We start from the raw sequence: 20,989 nt of genomic DNA on the forward strand, positions 1-20,989 counted from the left end.
GCAGAGTCTTGATATGCCAGGGTGAGGGGGTTATGGGTGGGAGCCTCCACCTTCTCAGAGGAGAGAGGGGAAATGGGGGAACTCTGTGAGAAGGAGACCAAGAGTGGGAATGGCAATCGGGATGTTAAGTGAATAAATAAATTAATTAAAAAAAAAAAAAGATCACAGGGCTATAAAGATGGCTCAGTTGAATAGACACTGGCTGCTGAGTGTGACAGCCTGAGTTAAACCTCCAGGTCCCTTATGATGGAAGAATTGACTCCTGCAAGTAATCTTTTGACTTCCACATATATGTTCACACAAACACATACATCTTGTAATATATACATTATACACATACATACAAACACAAATACATACACACATACTATAAAATATTAAAATATAACAGTTTTTCAAATCCCGTAGAACTATTTTTAAAAGGCTACCTATAGCCAGCTGCTGTACTGCAGGCCTGTAATCCTAGAACTTGGGAGATGAAAGCGTAAGGATCATTCCACTGACATCTTTAGTTACATAGAAAGTCTAAGGCCAACTTGGACCATATGAGACAATGTTTCAAAAACATACACATCACCTTTAAATCCAGCACTCAGGAAGCAGAGGCAGGCAGATCTCTGTGACGATCATGGTCAGCATGATTTATAAGTTCCAAGCTAGGACTACTTAAGAAGATCCTGACTAAAAGAAAACAAACACGCGAAAAAAACGACGGACAGAGACAGAGACAAAAGAGATTTTTAAATCAAACAGGCTGGCATGAACGTTTCTGATAGCACTAGCCCAGAACAGCAGCCCCCCAAAAGGGACAGGCAGCTGTTTTTCTGCTCACTGCCCGACTGGTTGACACATTAATAGGCATTTAAAATTTCGAAAGAAGTGGAGCTGGAAAGATGGTTCAGCAATTAAGAGCACTGGATGCTTTTCCAGAGGACATGGGTCCAGTTCTCGGCAACCAAACGCAGTTAACAACAGTCTATAACACCAGTTCCGGAGGATCCGACATTCTCTTTGACTTCCGTATGTACTACACGCACGTGGTGCACAGACATACATGCAGGCTGAACACCCATGCAGACACATTAAGAAAATCTTAAAACCAAGTAATTTTAACGTTAGAGTCCCAGAGGCTGCCCATACCGACCACCTCCTTTACCCAGCTTCACCAGATAAGGAAACTGAGGCCAGACTCAGTGACGTCAGCCGGTGCTCAACCGCAGACCGACCGGAAATGTCCAGGCCGGGATTCGAATTGGGGATCCTATCCTCCTAGCCTGGGCTCTCGATGACCACCTTGCTTACTTTGGACGTAAGCGGCTGCACAGCCCACATTGTGAGGACCACATGGCATGCGTTCTATAAAAAGCGCCACTCTTTGGCCTCGACGTCCAGTCGGCGTCCACTGTGGGCCAGGCTCCAACTCGCCCCCTCCGCGGCCATCGCTAGCCACTCCGCGACTCCACTGGGCGCCCTGGTCCACCGCAGACGACGCCGACAGGAAGTCCCACCTCCGCGCGCGCCCCCGAGTACCGGGACAGCCATGCTAACCAATGAGCGTCGCGTCTTCGAAGACACTGACCAATAGTAAAGCGTGCTGAGAAGGGGGCGTGTCTGGGCCGCGGGGCCGGGGAGCGGGTCGTGCGCGCTGAGGAGGAGCCGCAGCCGTCGCCGTCGCCGTCGCCGCCGCCGCCGCCGCCGCCGCCGCTACCGCTACCGCTCTGCCGCCGCCACCACCGCTACCGAGGCCGTGCGGAGCCGTTATCGCCGCGCCGCCCGCCCCGGAGCAGAGCCCCGGGCGTTCCAGCCCGTGTTCAGGTGAGGCCGGAGGCTTCGGCGACTTCCGAAAGAGTAGGCCGCGCTAGGGCCTGAGCTCGCCTAGCCCCGCGGGCGTCCGCCGGGCCTGCACCGGCCGAAGGCCCCAGGCCGCGGTAGGCCTGAGTATGGAGACGCGCGTGTGGGCCGCGGCTAAGCGAATGGGAACTGACTCTGTTTGATTCAGGTTGGCGACAAGCCTCCCCCGGGCCAGATTCCTCTCTGGGCTCCCGCGAGAGAGGCGGGAGAAGGACACGGCGTGGGCACGCGCTTTGGGGGGCCGGGCTCCGAGGCTTGGGGGGGCCCTGGATAGTTGATCTCGGAGGCCCGGTGATCCGGGGGTGGAAGAGTGGAGCGAGAGCCTTGGGCGCCAGAGGTCACGGCCCACACATAGACTTACTCCCTCGGGAAATCCCATAGATTTCTTTTGTGACGATTTTCAGGACACACCGCGACGGGTCGTGAGGTCCTTTTAGAAGTGTGCAAACCTTTCTTCTGTATGTGTGGAAGTCCTCGAAGAGAAAGGGGGGATTTTTCTTTGATCGCCATCTCAAACAAAGCTGTTTTCAGGACGTTTTCATTTGTAAAATAATGTGTAAATATTGAAAAGCTAATTGCACGCTGTTGAACAATGGGTTAGTGATGGTGGGTCTTCCTTTTCTCCTGTATTCTGCTGCTAAAGCATGTCAAAATGGGTTTTGACACCTACTATGTGTAGAGCAGGTAGAGAACTTTTTTGTGCTAGACAGAGCTTCCATTATCGGAAGTGTTCATGTGGGACACCGCTGGCCAGAGCTCTAGAAGGGTCAAGATCGGATGTTAGAGAAAGCTTTATTAACCTCCTTGTTACAGGCGGTTAGCGGCAGATAATGGTTGGTTGTGGGGGCCTGGCCACCCTATGCATCGTAGAAAGTTGGAGAGCATGCCTGGCTTTTGCCTCCTGAGCATTAGCATCTCTGCCTACTTCTTCCAGTTGTGAGTATCAAAAACACATTGAGGCGTTGCTAGGGTTCTTTGATTCTCCCCACCACCAAAACACATACACATAGAGGTGAGAAATCTTTAAGTTATCTTCCTGGAAAAGTTCCCCAGCCCTATCTCTGATGAGCTGGGTGAAGCTCTTAAGATCTTGAGTAAGCTGTATTGAATTGTCTGTGGAATAGCAGGGTGAAAGTATTGTGCAGCTGTAAAGATGTGAGGAAACCCCCCCCCCCCCCCCAGTATTGTGCGTGCCACGTATGGAATATTTGCAGTTACAAATAATCACCAGAGTCTTTCAACAATGTACCATGTGTTAATATTTCACAGGCATGTCTCCAGCCCCTAACGTAGGTGTTATAATATCCATGTTAGAGAAGAAAGTGAAACTTAGGATAATATCATGCACTGTAGTGGCCAATGCAGGGTTTGAAGGCAAGTCCTAGATACCTCCAACATATTGCCTTTTAACTGGTGTATGCAAAACTGTTGAGGTCTGGTTCTGAAAATGCTGTGAGGCTGGAAAGGAGGCTCCATAGACAGGAGCACTTGTTGCTCATGCAGAGGACCTGTGTTCGGTTCCTAACACTCACATGATGGCTCACAGTTATCCGTAACTCCAGCTCCCAAAGATCCCATGCCTTCTGACTTTGCAGAACACTAAGCCTACATGTGGTTCCCATACATATGTGCAAACAAAACACATAAATCTAAAATTATTTTTTTTAATGTTGTGATTTCAAAGTCTGTGAAGAAGCTGAGAGAAATAGGAAATGTTCCTGTTGAAGCACTGGTTTGAGGTAAACAACTATAATTTGACTGTGTTCAGGAATAGGTCCCTGAGCAACAGTAGAAAGGAAGAGACTGAAGAACATACTTGTTCCTGTGCTTACTCAGTTGCTTCTCACACTTACTGCTTCTCTCTGTCCTTGCACACCAGCAACTCCAAAAGGAGTTGACTTTTGAAGATGCAGATCTGTTTCTCTTGATTAAATTGTCTTGGGGCATGAAAAACAATTTGCTGGGCTGTTCAAATGGTTCTAGGGATTAAAGTTAGAAGCCCTTAGTTTTGGATGGCCCCCTATGGCCTTCTCTGACCCTTTCTGCGTTTTCCCTGGAAAGCGGTGTGGCTAGCTCAGAGCACAAACACCACTTGAAGCTGCCTCCAAATGCCAAGGCTTTTCCACTTCCTCCAGAATGAACTGTTCCCTGGTTTTGTGTTCCCATCATATTCAGTGTTCAATCTAGTTAAATGCTGAATGGTGAGATGCAGTGTCGGCCTTTTGCCCCTAGGTGGCAGTAGTTCTATAGAGAAAGACCTAAGAAAATTGGCCAACAAGAGGGAAGTGAGCCTTTTGTCCCCCTCCCCAAGTTGTGCTCTGGCCTAGATGATAGGCTCTGGAGAGGTCATGGTGTACGTGACCTATGTTAGGTGATTTCAGCCTGGCTGCTGAGCAGTAGTAATGCACCAGGTGATGTGGAAGCACAGGAAAAGGAACTGTTATTCAAACCCAGGAGACCCCAAAATGTTCCTTGGAGTTGTTGAGGCAGGAGGACCTAGAGGAAGTAGCTAGGTAAAAGACGAGTGGGAAAGGCTCTTCAAGAACTTGGTGAGTGGAGTAGGTGGGCCTTCCATTAGTTTAGGAAAATGTATGGGGTATGGAACTTTCGGGGGAAGTAGAAGGAAGTAAATAGCAGGTCTGGTGGGAAGAGACCTCTGATATTATGAGGGCCCACTCCAGACTTACAATAATATACAGAAGGAGTCACATTTGCAAAGGATGCACTAACCAGCGGGCAGAAAGCCAGTTAGGAGGTGATTGCTTTCCTTCAAGTTAGAAAAACTGCTAATATGACGTAGAACATCAGCTATAGAAACAAGGGAACACTGAAACAAGGAATTTGGACATGAGGAAGAGCAGCGATGGCCAACCCTGCCTAATGTCTGAGTGCTACAGAGATGAGCAGCCACAGAAAACTTGAGAAGACGAAGCAGTTTAGTGTATGCCCAGAGACAAGAGAGCACATGGCTTCAACAGAATGGAGGAAATAGGATGATAATAGATTATCCATGTCCACACATGTCCAGTACCACAGTGGATACTCACTGCAGTGCTCAGTAATGTATACCCACCTTCTTATTCTCAAGAAAGATTGCCCAAGTTCTCAATTCTCTATCACTGGGAAGAAATGACCTTTCAGGATTGAGGATGTAGCTCAGTTGGTAGAGTGCATGCCTCTCATACACGAAATGTTAGGTTTTTTTTTGTTTTTTTTTTTGTTTTTTTTTTGGTTTTTCGAGACAGGGTTTCTCTGTGTAGCCCTGGCTGTCCTGGAACTCACTCTGTAGACCAGGCTGACCTCGAACTCAGAAATCCGCCTGCCTCTGCCTCCCAAGTGCTGGGATTAAAGGCGTGCGCCACCACCGCCCGGCGAAATGTTAGTTTTAATACCCAGCATCCTATAAACCAGGAATAGTTTCTTGTGCCAGTAATCCCAGTGCTCGGGGAGTTAGGGGCAAATACTGCCATCTGTGGGATTTAAGGGTAGTCTAGGCTGCAGTGAAACCATGTCTCAAAAAGAAAGTCACCTGGTTTGAGAAAAGACCTCAATGTATGAGACAAAATATAAAAAAGGAAGGTTTGTTTTTATATAAAGTATATTGAATGGAATGATTATTGCTTACTGAGAATTTGTTATTCAAGCAGATTTCAATCAAAGAGGCTATCAACAAATAGGCAGAATAAGAGAACAGGAAGGCACCAAGAAGCTGCTAGGCCTGAGTGGACCAGTTAAGCCAGACCAAGAGGGCTAGGATGGTAAATGTGGAGATGAAACTAGAAAATGGTTAAACTGATCTGCTGAGGTTGGAATTGCGCCTGTTTTGTGTTCCCAGTGCCTGGCACATGGTTGGCATTCCACCCATGCCTAGAGAAAAAGTTAGTATGGAGTTCAAAAGTGACTGGATGCAACTACCCATCAAAGAAACCTTTATGCCAGAGGAAGGATTGACAGGAGAGAATAGTGCGCAGCAACCAGTGTCAAGGCTGATGTCACCGTGTACAGAGAAGCCTGGAGACACCGAAGGAGGAGTCATTTAGAGGAAAAGGTTAAGTTGGGTTTACAGACATGTTTAGGAGTTGGGCTAGGTAAGAGGGGACAGGGACTTGATTAAGAACGAAGATCAAAAGGAGTGGGGTTCAGAACTTGCAGCTGGATTAGATAGAGGAAATAGAGATTACTTGAGGACAGGTATGTAGTGCCACTGCAGAAAGTAATTCCAGGTGATGGAAAGGTTTGGAGAAGAATAAGCTCAGGAGACAAATTGAGGAATCATACACCTTGGTTTTAGGAGTAAGAGTACCCACATTTATCATGTGTTGTGTAGCAGTGATTAACATCCACAGTGAGAACATAAACTGATTTTCCTCACTGTCTTTCAGACATTGTTCTGACAGTAGGATTCACTTCGGAAGTGGTGTAGAGCCCATGGGTTTTTTTGTTTGGTTGGTTGGTTGGTTTGGTTTGGTTTTTTCGAGACAGGGTTTCTCTGTGTAGCTCTGGCTGTCCTGGAACTCACTTTGTAGACCAGGCTGGCCTCTGCCTCCCAAGTGCTGGGATTAAAGGCATGCGCCGCCACCACCACCCGGCGGGAGCCCATGGGTTTTCATGCCTTATTTACTGTGTTGCTGAACTCTCTCTGCAAGAGCTTCACCAGCTCTTAAGTTGCTGGTGCTTTCAGCAGGACTCTAGAGCTGGCCAAGTTCCTAGGGCTGTAGAGCACTTGGACTAGGCAGGCTACCCTCTGCACCTGACCTACTGTGAACTTACTTGGCTGGAGCTACGCCAGCCAAGTGGCCTTCCTTTCTTGGCTGTGGACAGGGCCCAGTAAGGATCTGTATGTGCCTCATCTACCTTGATGGGTGGCAGTCATAGTTGGGTCAAGTGGCACCTTCAGTTTTTTTCTGCCACCAGAGCATTTCCTGGGTGATTTGCTTCTCCCACCCCCAACACCTATCTTGAAGACTCTAGGCATACAGTATCCTTGGTGGAATCTCAGAGCCTATAACTTCCTTTCCTACTGTATAACACACCAGGGTTGCCTGGAACCCTGATTTTGGGGGACCTTAATAATAGTGGTCTATCCTTATCTGGCAGGGGATTTACAGGTCATTTTCCCAGCATAAGGCGTATGCACTGAACTTAGGATGTGAACCCCAATTGCTAGAAACATGATGCATAATTTGTGGTAATTGGGACTTTGGCTATGTATGAATGTATGTGTGTATGTATGAATGTATGTGTGTGTGTATGTATGTATATATGTATGTATAACTTGGCCCTTAAAGTCCTTGCTATGTTTATGTTGTTATTTATTTTGGTATGGAGCATATGTGGAGTTCAGAGCACAACTTTGTGGAGTTGGTTCTTTATACTTTTATATATGTTCTTGGGGATCAAACTCAAGATTATCAGACTTGCTCAATAAAATCTTCACCTATTGAACTATCTTCCCTGCCAACACCTCACTCTTGATATTGGTGAAAATTAAATAATTTTAAATCGGTGATTGAGGAAGTAATAAAAACTTATGCCAGTGGTTGAGAGGAATTGAGTGTGGCTGGTCTTTGCTACTTTATGGCTTCTTTTCCCTCCTTCATCAATCCCAGCACTAGACAGGAGAGAAACAAGGGTGGAGGAGAGAGAGCTCTGAATGTAAGTTCTTTCCTGTTGTTTCTTCCTTGACCACAGCTTAACTATCAAACCACGACCAACCTCCCTAAACGACCAACACCCACGTCTTGGGGGGCTCTCTTAATTTTGTACCCTCACACAATCACAGAAACTGTCTGCAGCTGGTAAAGCCATGCTACTGCTAGAGCATGATGCAAATTATGGTTGACTGCTTCAGACAGTCTAAAGTAGGCCTGCATCAATAAACCTAGGATTAAAACAAAAGCACAGTCTCATATTTCTGTGGGTTTTTTTTTTGTTTTTTTTTTTAGTTTTTTGTTTGTTTGTTTGTTTTACAGTAGAGAAGTAGAGCAGCTTTTTCCTACATGGGACAAAGCCAGGCTAGGGACACAGGCTGGAAAATTCAATAGGGACACCATCAAAATGGTATGATTCATTCTCGAACACCACCATGTAGTGACAACTTAAACTTAAGGCCAAGTTCTGTCACTTATTAACAGCCTGATTGACCATGAGCAAAATAGTGTGACCTCTGAGCTTTACTGGGTGCTGACAGGGAAAGCCTGGGAATGAAGGGAGGTGACATAAGATCAGGAGGTGGCAGTGGCTTGATAGTAGTCATAGATAATTGGATAGTCACAAGACCTGTTATGGTTAGAGCTTATGGGCACAGGACCAATTGGACCCAGGGTGGGCTCCACAGATTTGGAAATGGTTAAGGGCAGCATTCCTGAAGGTTAAGTAGAGTAGCCTCTGAAGTACCTTGAGTCTGGCTCCATTGTTGCCAGTTGGCTATAGACTTGCCCTGCAATCAGTGTTTAGCCCATGACCATGGTGTGGAGCAGTGTGACAAAGAAGTTTTTTTGTTTAAATCTTAATTAATTTGCATTATAGAAAATTTTACTCATCTTTATGTTGGACTGTTTGAAGGATGTTTTGTTTTGTTTTGAGAAACGGTCTAAGGAGCCCAAGTTGGCCTTCAAACACACTATTATATGTGCGTGTATATGTATATGCATATGTATATATATGTATATGAGAATGACTTTGAACTTCTGAATTCTACCTCCCAAATACTGGAATTACAGCATGGAATTACAGTTGTATACTACTACTCCCATGTGGTACTGGGGTGGAACCCAGGGCCTCATGCATGGTAGACAAGAACTCTTTAAGTACTGAGCTACCAACAAACCCCAGTATTTGAGGCTTGGTTTTGTTTTGTTTTGAAGGGTCTCACTATGTAATCCTGGCTGGCCTAGAAATCTGTGGGCTAGGCTGACCTCAAGGTCATAGTGGTCTGTCTACCTGTCTGTGCCTCTTAAGTGCTAGGATTAAAGGCATGTGCTACTTACACATTTGATTCCTAGAATCCACATGGTGGCTCGTAATCTTTTTTTTTTTTTTCAAGACAGGGTTTCTCTGTGTAGTCCTGGCTATCCTGGAACTCACTCTATAGACCAGGCTGGCCTCGAACTCAGAAATCCGCCTGCCTCTGCCTCCCAAGTGCTAGGATTAAAGGCGTGCGCCACCACCGCCCGACTGGCTCGTAATCATCTTAACTCCAGTTCCATGGGATCCATTGCCTCCTGACCTCTGAGTGCACCAGGCTTATACCTTGTATATACACACATATATTTATATATAAATAATATATATTTTTATTAATATATAATATATTATTAAATGTATTATAAATAATATATTTTTAAATATATAATAAAATATATATTAATATAATATATATGTGTGTATATATATATACACACACAGACAAAACATTAGGACACATAAAGTTAAACTTTTATTTAAAAACAGTCTGTCTACCTACCTACCTATCTATCTAAAGTCACAAGTTAGAGGATCAGCCTGGACTACAAACTGATCCTGTTTTCATAGAGAAAAAATTTTAAGATGGATCATCCTAAGTTGGGTTAGAATGTCCTAAAACACTTGGAAGAGATGGCTTTTTTTAGTCTGCTCTCTACCTCCAGTAAAATGTATTTGGAAGTCATGTATGTAGTATGGATTATTAGTGCCTTTTCATTGCTAAGTAATGTTCCATTATATGACATACTGTAATTTCTCCATCAATGACTTATTTTATTTTTTCAGACTTACAGTGGCTGTAAATAATGCTGTATGGATTTGTGTATAGTATATGTTTTTATATGAACACAGATTTTCATTTCTCTTGCATTGATGCAAGAGCAGAAGACATGTGGTGGCTTACACCTATACTCTTAGCATTTCAGAGACTGAGGCAGTAGTATTGTCTTAGGTTTGGGCTACATGATGTATTTCAGAGTTAGAGTATGAATAAAACAACAAAATAGAACTAGGGGTGTGATTGCCAGGTCATATACTAAGTGTTCATGTTCAACTCAGAGACTGCCAATTGCCAGTTCATCAAAATGACTATAACATTTTGCATTCCTACCATTGCTGTGTATAGAAAGTCTAACTTCTCCCCCCATCCTCTCCAACACTTGGCATTGTCTTATTGTTATATTTTGCTTTAACTAGGTTGTTTACTAGGTGGTCATGGCCTCTCTGCATGGTTAATGATGCCCTTTTCCATATGTCCATTTGTCATCTACACATCTGCTTTGGTGCACTTTTAAAATCTTCTGCCATTTTTTTTTTTTTTTTTTTTTAAGTTTTGGGTGTTGGTTTACTTTAAAATTTCAGGGGTGTATGTTTTTGAGTGGTCAAGCATGTCAATGTACATGTGTGGATGTCAAAGAACTAACCATGAATATGAAAATGAATTGTTCTTTGGACTTCATATCAAGGGGTCTTTCTGCTCCTAAGGTCTCTTTGGTTTTGCTACACAGCTGGCTACAATATCTATCTTTATACTTGGGTTCTGGGGATCAAACTTAAATTGTCAAGCTTGAATACACAAATACTTTTATCTGAGTTATCTTCCCAGTTCTGTTTGTTTGGGGCAACTGCCATTCAGATGAGGATAACTTTGAACTTCTGATCTATCTATACTCTCTACCTCTCAAATACTTGGTGTCAGAAGCATGCCACCATATCCAGGTGTGTGTGTGTGTGTGTGTGTGTGTGTGTGTGTGTGTGTGCAAAAGTGCACCTTCTCTTGTTTTAAGTCAAGGGTCTGCTCTGTTGCTTTCTGCATTATGCTTTGAGAAAGGGTCTCACCAAACCTGAAGCTAGTTTGGAAAACAGCAAGCCCATCAATTTTGCTTTTTCCTTTACTGTGCTGGGTTTATACAGGCAGTCCTCGCCATGTCTGTCTATTAATTCACATGCTAAGGATTTGAACTTAGGTTCTTGTTAAGCCTTTGCACCAGCTGCCATACCTCCCCTTTTTTCCTTAAGTGAACATGTATTTATAGTTGTACACATCATTACTGTGAATGTATACTTATCAGAAATAAATTTCTTTTTTGTTTTTGTTTTTGTTTTTGTTTTTCGAGACAGGGTTTCTCTGTGTAGTCCTGGCTGTCCTGGAACTCACTCTGTAGACCAGGCTGGCCTCGAACTCAGAAATCCACCTGCCTCTGCCTCCCAAGTGCTGGGATTAAAGGCATGCGCCACCACGGCCCGGCCAGAAATGAATTTCTAATAAACACAATTTATGTATACCACCAGTACATTTCCAGTAGTTAATTGAGAACATTAGTAACATAGTAACAAAAGATCTGCCTTTCTGAGTTGTCTAGTCTTAAGAGACATTTTTAAAAATGTGTCATCAAGGCTTGGTGGTTAAGAGCACTGGATCTGGGTTCAATTCCCAGTGCCCACATTAGAATTGTCTGTAACTCAGATTCCAAGGGATTTGACACCTCTCTGGCTTACCACAGGCACCAGGCACACACATACCTCACAGACATATATTTAGGCAAAAATACCTATATGCATTTTTTTAAAAAAATAATAGTCCAACCTGGTCTATAGAGCAAGTTTCAGGACAGACAGAGACACACACACACACACACAGGGAGGGAGGGAGGGAGGGAGGGAGGGAGGGAGGGAGGGAGGGAGGGAGGGAGGGAGGGAGACTGACTCAAAAAACAAAATGAAAAAATATTTTTAGATGTTCTCATTTCTTTGCAAATACTTTTCTCAGCTTTGGGTATTTCTTCCAGCATTGTCTTGCAAAGCACAGTTTACATTTTGATGACACCTGTTTATTTTAATGAAAACAGCTTTTGGTGGTATATATAAGAATTCTTTGTCCAGTCCAGTGTTAATCCCAATACTCAGGAAGCACAGGCAGGTAGGTATCTGAGTTCAAAGCCAGCCTGCTCTACAGAGTGAGTTCTAGGACAGCTGGGTATACACAGAAAAACCCTGTCTCGGAAAAACCAAAAGGAAAAAAAAAAAGGATTGGCATAGTGGCACATGCCATAACTCCAGCCTAGGTTACACAGAGTTTGACTGATGGCAGTGCTAGGAATCAAACTCAGGGCTTTGTCCATGCATATGAGGTAAGCACTGTGTCCTGAACTGTATTTCTAGTTTGATTCTTTTGTAGCACTGGCTATATAGGAATACCTTGTGGAACCCTTTTGGAGACTTCAGAATGGGTAGAGAAGGGAGAGAGAGGACAAAGGAAAGAAATAATGGTAGGCATTTTTTTTTTTTTTTCTGCAAAAAGCCAGATGGTGAATCTTTTGGGCTCTGTGGGCCATTTGGCTGTTACTAGTTTGTCACTACTAACTATGTCATTGTAGTTTAGGGGAAAAAATATTCTACCTTAGACAGTAGACAGCTCAAAGAAAATGATTGTATTTTAGTAAAATTTTATAAAAGGTAATGAGTTGAATTTGTGTCAGTTGATCAGCTGTTGAAAACAGAATGAATGGGGGAGCACAACTCTTAAAGGAGTGAAGAGAAGAAAGGCTCATGGGATTCAATCCCCAGCACCATGAGAAGGAAGGAGGAGTAGGGGAGGGAAGAGAGAGAAAAAAGGAAAAGAAGAAGGAAGAGATGTTTGGAATATCATTTTTTTAAAGATTAATTTATTTATTTTATATGTGAGTACACTGACATTGTCTTCAGACACACTAAAAGAGGGCATCAGATTCCATTACAGATGGTCTGAGTCACCATGTAGTTGCTGGGAATTGAACTCAGGACCTCTGGAAGAGCAGTCAATGCTCTTAACCGCTAAGCTGTCTCTCCTTGAATCTCATTTTTAACAAACTTCATATTCAAGTTTTTTGTTGTTTGTTTCTTTTTGTGGTTGTTGTTGTGTTGTTTTGACACAGGGATTCTCTGTATTCCTGGCTGTCTTGGAACTCGCTCTGTAGACCAATTGATTCTCCTGTCTCTGAAGTGCAATGGCTAAAGGTGTGTACCACCCTGACACATATTAATTTTTGGGATCAATCTCTGTTTTGACATTAATCTTTGTGCTCTCTTCAGCAGATGCCTTTGTTCATTTGTTTGTTTTTGAGGTAATATATTTAAAAATCTCATGACCACAGTTTTGTTGTGATTAATTTTAGTGGTTTCTACTTAAAATTGACTCTGAGCCATCTTCTATTAATACACATGTGTCAGCTACATTTTGTACTTTTTTACAAGCTGAGAAGTAATGTGTTTCTTTAGATTACTAAATTACAGTTATGTGGTCATTGCTGTGGGACAAATTCTTATTATGGGGTCAGTTGCCAAACCCTCCTTCAGAAAGCTGGTGCTGTCTTATGTATGTCCGTCTATGAGGCTGTTCCCTAGTCTTCCTAGTTACAAGATATATATATATTTTTTTTAACTTTTATTGGTTCGCTGGGTGGTGGTGGCGCACTTAATCCCAGCACTTGGGAGGCAGAGGCAGGCGGATTTCTGAGTTCCAGGACAGCCAGGGCTACACAGAGAAACCCTGTATCGAAAAAACAAAAAACAAAACTTTTATTGATTCTTTGTGAATTTCCCATCATGCACTCCAGTCCCACTCATCTCCGTCTTTTCATATCCACCATCTGCCCTTACAATCCCCCCCCCCAAAATGCACACATACACAAACCAAAAAAAAAAAAAAAAAAACTAAAAAGCATAGAAAATAGAAAACATCTTGTGTAAGCTATAGTGTGTCACAATATGCCCCACAATACCCCTTTGTCCAAACATCTTCACTTGCAAATGTTCATTGTAATGAGTCAGTGGTCTGGTTTGAGGTCTCTAGTTTCTGTGACATCATCAGTATTGGAGCTACATCAGGGCTTCTGGTTATCCTGTTGTTGCCCTGTATCATGGAGATCCTGCAGCTTTGGAACAGCAGGACTGACCTTTTCAAGCCCACTAATAGTTACAATTGGTGTAGATTTGGGGGTTGTTGTCCATCCCAAAGCCCTGAATCTGGGCCTGGATGGTAGCTGAGCTGATCAGCTCTCCTCACATCCACGCCACCAGAATGAAGTTTCCAGCACTGCTCCAGTTAGGCCACCCTTTGGCAGGGTCACTCTGCCTTTCAAGGCTGACTCACCTGCACCCATGCCTACAGCTCCACTGAGCTGCCCAGTGGAGGTACAGGGCCCACTCTCCCAAATGCTGCAGCCAATGAGGGACTGGGCCAGTTGTCCCAATCTCACACCCTTGGGAGCTGCTGGATCACCCATGTGTGCCTTCAACAGTTAGGGCCACCTCCACTGTACTGCCCTGGCAAGGTGCAGGGCGCATTGCTTATGGGATTTTATCCATCATATATGACCAGTAAAAACAGCCTATCATTTCATTTTGCTTTTTTATTTGTACGAAGTTGAGTCTCATAATCTAGTGATTTTTCAGCCTGTGGGTCCAGACTTATTTGGGGGGTATTGAATGACCCTTTCACAGGGTTGCATATCAGATACCCTGTGTATTTAAAACAGTAGCAAAATTGAAGTAACAATGAAATAATTTTATGGTTGGAGGTCACCACAACATGAGGAACTAACTGTATTAAGGGTCGAAGCACCTCCCAAATGATAGCCGTGTGCCACTATGCTAGCTTACATGTTGTCAGGGTTGGCTTTGTGCATCCTAGGCAAGTGCCCTATTTATTAGCTATTTCATCCTCAGCTCTCCCTTTTCATGATGTAGAGGGTTTTGAGTTTGGTTGGTTGGTTTGTTTGGTTTGATTTGGTTGTTCTTTTTTGTTTGCTAAAATAGGCTTTTTTGTGTGTGTATCCCTGGCTGTCCTGAAACTTGCTCTATAGACCAGGCTGGCCTTGAACTCACAGGAATCCTCCTGACTGCCTTCTGAGTACTGGGATTAAAGGCATTCCCTATCAAGTCAAGGTTGAGCTTTTTTTTCCTCATGGGTTTGTCATCTCTGAATGGCTATCATCATGAAGTTGTAGTTTATATCATTGTCTGCTTTTCTGTTATGTGTTGGATTTTAATTATTAATTTGTAGATGCGTTGACTCAACTTTATTCAGCCTTAGCAGTGTTGACATTTTAGGCAAGGTACTTCTTAGTCATTGGCATCATCCTGTGCCTTGCAGAATATTTAATTAACAGCATCCTGTAATGTGCTCACTAGACACTGATAGTGTGTGGGCACATACACACTGATGCTAACCAAGAATGCCTGCACACATCATCACATCCTGTCCCTTGGTGGGTGAATTTCCCAGCATAACAAATACTGATCAAGATGATACATAACAGATGTTTTTTCAGTCTCTTGCAGCTTGTCTTTGTTTCTGGTGCCTTTTGCCATACAACTTTTTAATTTTATGATACCTGGTTTTCTGTTAACATATTTTATAGAGAAGAAGGAATCCGCACAGCTTTAAATAAGTAATAGGGAAATTTTTACTGTTTGCCTGAGAGAGTAGGAAACCGGTCTGATTCTTACCCTTCTCCCAGTGACTCAAGGAGTAGGAGAGAAATATCTGTGCAAGAGTTGTGTTCAGTTTTATGTAATCTCTGGCAAAGCCTTTTTTAATGTGCTAGACATGGAACCTAGTGCCTCCTGTGTACTAGGCAAGCACTCTGCTTCTTAGCTCCCAAAAGTTTGTCTTTGTTTTTTGTTTTCTTTTGAGATACAGTTAAATATATAGCCCAAGCTGGGCTTGAACTTTCTATACATCCAAGAGTGGCCTTTAAATTCCTGATCTTCCTGTCCCCACTGCTTGAGTACTGGAATTACAGAAGTATACCCACACCCAACCTTTGCAGAGTTGTTTTTAAAGATAGTCAGTCAAAGGCTTATGCCTTGTGGGCTTTGAAATTTCACAAATTCAAGCTGCATATCTTGAGGAATGAGGAGTGGATTGCTCACTGAGCTCTCCAGGCAGGTGAGCACATGTGAAGTGATTGAGAATTTAAAAGCAGGGTTAAGGCCGGGCGGTGGTGGCGCACGCCTTTAATCCTAGCACTTGGGAGGCAGAGGCAGGCGGATTTCTGAGTTCGAGGCCAGCCTGGTCTACAGAGTGAGTTCCAGGATAGCCAGGACTACCAAAACAAAAAAAACAAAAAAAAAAAACAAAAAAAAACAAAAAAGCAGGGTTAAAGGGCCTCCCAGGTTAGGCCACTGCACCCCAATGTCTGTTGAGCAAACCAGGTATTGGCTGTGTTTTCAAAGGTTTGATCTTGGTGCCCTCAGATTCATCAGTACAGAGGTTGCTCCCAAGCTGTGTGGGCTATTTACCCTGAAAGTAGATTTTTCAGAACCTGCAGCTGTGGACCTGACATCCCATATCTTCATATGCGTGTGTAGAGACACACACACACACACACACACACACACACACACACGTCCTGATCTCTTTCTGGTTCCAGTAGCTCTCTCTTTGGAGATAAAAAGAACATTTGGAGCTAATTGACCAGCACATGTCCAAAGATGGGTTGCAGGGGTAAATACATCAAGGCTTCTCTGTATCCAGCTGTCACAGTGGTGACAGAAAAAGGCACTTAGAAGTGGAAAGCTTTTGAGACACAAACTTTTTTTTCTCTTGGGATCTTAAGCTATTGTACTGTGGTTACATTTGGTTTTTGTTTGTTTGTTTTCTGGGTTCTTTAAAGCTATATTTATGTGTAGGTATGCTCATCCACTAGGGAAAGAACCCAGGGTCTTGTGCATATTCTGTTAATGAGCTCCATCTCCAGACCTGTCTTCAAAGATCCTCTTACTGAGCCTGACCAGGTGGCATACGCCTGTAATCATAGCACTTGAGAGGTGGGGCAGGAGGATCAGAAGTTTAAATCCAGTCTCAGTTGCATGGTGAGTTGTAAGCTATCTTAGGCTACATTAGACAACTATTACACAAAGTCCTCTTACCCAAGTGTGAAACCTCATACCTGTAATCTTCGGAAGCTGAGGCAGGGGGATCATCATGTTTGAGGCCACCCTGAACTACACAGTTCATTCCAGGCCAGCCTGACTTAAAAGTGAAACTGCCTTTAAAAACCAAAAAACTGTTGGTGAACGTGGTTGAACTTAGATTTGTTTTGTGTTAATAGAATTATTTTGTAGAGCAGTTTTAGTTTTCCAAAAAAGATTATAAAAAAGCTAGTGAGGAACTGGTGAAATGGTTCAATGGGTAAAGGTGCTTGCTGCTAAGTCTAATATGAGTTCAAAGGAAGGGGAGAACTGACTCCTGCAGGTCTTCCTCTGGCCTCCATGCTCCTGCACACATATTCATGTGTGCACACACAAATAAATGTAATCTTAAAATGAAAAGAAGTGGGTGGCTAGAGAGATGGCTAGGAATTAAGTGCACCTACGGCTCTTCTAGAGGATACAGGTTTGGTTCCTATCATCCATGTGGTAGTTTACAGTCATCCATAATTACAGTTTCAGGTAATCTGACCTCCTCTCTAGCTTCCATAGACACCAGGTATACATGAAGTGCCCTTATATATAAGCAGGCAAAACATAACACATAAAAATAAATTAAAAAAAATAACGATTGTATTCCTTTTACATTCTTCCCCGACAGCCCTTTCCCTATTACAAACATCTTGCAGTTAGATTTGTTACAATTAAGGAAACAACATTGGCATATTATGTAAAATAACTGAGGCCTGCAATTCACATTAATATGTATGGTGTTTTGCCTGTGTGTGTGTTTGCACTATATACATGTCTGCTACCCACAGAGATTTTAAAAAGTCAGATTAAGTTACAGATTACTATAAACTACCTTGTGGAGGCTGGGGACCAAATTTGGGTCATGTTTAAGAACAGGAAGTTACGAGCTATTTCTACAGACTCTGTTTTTGTTTGTTTGAGTATGTTTTATTTGCTTGTTTAGTTGGGGTATCATATATGTCATGATGGCTTTCACCTTGATATTTCTGCCTTCGTGAGTGTTGGGATTATAGGCATGGACTACCACAACTAGTACTATCCCTGTAGTTTTGCCTTTTATTGATAAGTCATACAATTAGAGTCATACAGTATGACATTGCAAACTGTTTTCTTTGACTTAATAATATGCATTTAAAGATCTTGCTTACTGGGCTGGGAGGAATGTAGCTTAGTGGCAGAGTGCTTGCTTACCTAGCGTGCTCAGGCCCTAGGTTTGATCCCAGAGACTACTCCCCTTCACACCCCCCTTCACTCACACACACATACACACACAAACGGACTGGAAACTTTGGGGGTCTAGTTCAGTGATAGAGCAACACCAGGTAAAATTAAGGCTGGGGACATAGCTCAGTGTTAGAACAATTATCTAGCTAGTTTCTCCTTGCCTTTTTTGTGGCTTAATAACTCATTTCTTTTTAGGTTATTATCGATAAAGCAGCTGTTTGTAAACATAGTTGATCTCTTAGTATGAATCTAAGTAGGCCAATATGGTATGTGTATATTCGTATGGATGTGTGCATATGTATGTGGAGGTACAAGTTTATGTGGAAGCCAGAGATCCTTCTATCAGCATTGTATTAAAATGCCATGACCAGAAACAAGTTAGAGAAGAAAGTTTACTTGAGCTTAAAGTCCATAATGGTGAGGAATATGTAGCAGCAGGCAGCCAGAGTAGGAAAGTGCAAAATCATATCTCTGTTCACATTCAGGAAGCTCAGAGAGCAAACTGGATGTAGCACAAGACTATAAACTCTCAAAGCCCACCCCTAGTGGCTTCTTTTCTTAAAAGTTTCACAACCTACCCAAAGAGTGCCATCATCTAGGAACCAAGTATTCAAGTGCTTGAGCCTGTGAAAAATATTACTTGTTGTCATTCTCTGACACCTGAATGCTACTGAGTAGAGCTGCTCTGTAGAGAGCAGTGCTATCAGTAAGACACAGGACAAGATCAGTGTGGGATACACTTAACTGTGGTGAGGCGTATGGTGGTGTGTACCATATGTACTCCACCTTATTTCTTGAGACAAGGTCTCCCACTGAACCTGAAGCTTATTGATTCAACTAGGCTGGCTGGCCAAAGAGTTCCATGGGTCCCCATATCACGTTCCCAACTCTCTGTGTTAAGATTATAGGTATGTGCCAACTCATCTAACTTTTATGTGGGTGCTGTGGATATGAACTCAAATCACCATGTTTGTGCCAGCAAGCTCTTTGTGAACTGAATCATCTCCCTGGTAGTTGATCTTCTAGTGCAGAAAAGAAAATCCCTTAAGTGCAAAATGTAGTCATTTATCTCTGCCTTCACATATCCAGGTGAACATCTAGAATTTACCTTATCTTTTCTTTGCAGATTTTTAAATAATACAATGTCTAATGGTTATGAAGACCACATGGCGGAAGACTGCAGGGATGACATTGGGAGAACGAATTTAATTGTCAACTACCTCCCTCAGAACATGACCCAGGAGGAACTACGAAGTCTGTTCAGCAGCATTGGCGAGGTTGAATCTGCAAAGCTTATTCGGGATAAAGTAGCAGGTAAAGAGCCGGAAAGGTTTCTTGAAGGGGTCATAGTTAGCTGTGCTGGTAATCACTGGCTTCACTGTTGGTGACTCTTTAGTACAGAGTAGCTGTGGGCTAGAAACAATAGCTATAAATGAAGTTTTGGTTTTTAGCCTCAGACTGCTTGTCTGCAGCCCCAGTATAAGATTGGACAGATACGAGAAGGTTGTCTAATTAGTTAAGAGCACTGCTACTCTTGCAGAGGAGCAGAGTTGGGTCCTCACACCCTCATCAGACAGCTTACCAAATACGTAACTCCAGCTTGGGAGGCTGATGCCCTCTGCTGACCTCATAGGCACACACATGTGCACATAACACCACCACTCCTACACACACAGAAATCCATAATTAAAAATAAAATACATCTTGAAAAAATTTGAAGGTAAGGTTTTCCCCAAGAGCTTGGGTTTTTTGTAAGTTAAAATACATACCAGATGTGGTAGTGCGAGCCTTTAATCCCAGCTCTCAGGAGACAAAGGCAGGTGGATCTCTGTGAGTTCCAGGACAACCAGGGCTAGATAGAGAGACTGTCTCTCAACAACAACAAAAAGCACATGTAGAAAATGAGAGGTGAGGAGAAAACTGGGTGGATAGCAGAAATGGAATGCTCTGAAAAGTGTATGGAGCCAAATAATTGTACAAATTGATCGAGTTCCCACATGTAGAAGGGACCCTGCTAGGCCAAGCACTGACAAGTCTGTTCCTGAGGGTGCAGACCTTCCTGCACAATTGAACCCTTCACCAGCTGGAACTCGAGTCAGGAGCAAGAAGCCTGAAAGCTTTGTGCTTCAGCTTTCCCATGGTGTGACTCTTAGGCTTCTAGGCTGCTGTCCATTCAGTAGCCAGTGCCACTTTTAAGTCATGCCTATACCTACCTCCTAGGTATTTGTTTACAGAAGGCCAGGTTCTGAGAGTGCAGCTTCAGGAGCTCAGTGCTGAAAGCTCTGCTTTGTTTCTTTGTTGGGTATTGTCCTCAAGAGTCACTACCCCCTTCTTCTTCCTGCCCTTCCTAACTCCCCTTCTCTACTCTGGTTGATTGGAGAAACTAGCAGTACTTTGAAGCATTCCAGCTATTATCTAGTTTGTAGGTATCTGGATTCATCTTGGAAACTTAATTCTAAAAGATTTTTTAGGTGTTTTGTTTTGTTTTGTTTTGATGGAAAACTTCAGGTATGTATGAACAGGAAGCGTGTATTCAGTCTCAATCTGGTATATTCATTGCCTTGCTTCTTCAACCTTCAACATTTTGCAGTAACCTAAATACACTGATCCCTGTATAACCCTATACAGTCTGTCTGATGGCTGGCCAGAGAAATCACTCATCAGGTGAGACCCTTAAACTAAAAGGCCTTTTCCCCTTTTAATCCCAAGTCTGTGGATTAATGCCTTTAAAAAAGGAACTTTAGATAATACACAGATTGAATAATATTAGATTATTCAGGGTATTGTCCTACATAGGAATCCTGCTCAAATGGCTTTCGGATGCTTTTCTCTACCAATGTTTTGGTGGAAGGGTTTCTCAGCAGCATCTTTAATAGTCCTGGGCTTTGGAGTCTAGCTCTTGGTTCTCATGCCCTGACTTCTTTCTGTGGGTTTTATAGGAATATAAGTTTTTGTTAGTAGGAACTCCTTGATTAGGCAAAGGTTTTGGAGAAATGAAGGCATT

At 43.1% G+C, this 20,989-nt stretch overlaps 1 protein-coding gene across 1 annotated transcript in view; it reads left to right on the forward strand.

Annotated features, from left to right (window-relative positions):
• The first annotated feature begins 1,632 nt into the window (after nucleotides 1–1,632).
• Elavl1 (ELAV like RNA binding protein 1) overlaps nucleotides 1,633–20,989 on the forward strand; it is a 42,712-nt gene continuing 23,355 nt past the window's right edge. The window contains exons 1-2 of the mRNA XM_076923727.1: nucleotides 1,633–1,815; nucleotides 19,112–19,299. Of these exons, the coding sequence (XP_076779842.1) occupies nucleotides 19,128–19,299 (172 nt within the window). The 5' untranslated portion in view covers nucleotides 1,633–1,815; nucleotides 19,112–19,127. The remainder of the gene's footprint in view (nucleotides 1,816–19,111; nucleotides 19,300–20,989) is intronic.

Source organism: Arvicanthis niloticus, chromosome 24, assembly GCF_011762505.2.
Source record: "Arvicanthis niloticus isolate mArvNil1 chromosome 24, mArvNil1.pat.X, whole genome shotgun sequence".
NCBI lineage: Eukaryota > Metazoa > Chordata > Mammalia > Rodentia > Muridae > Arvicanthis > Arvicanthis niloticus.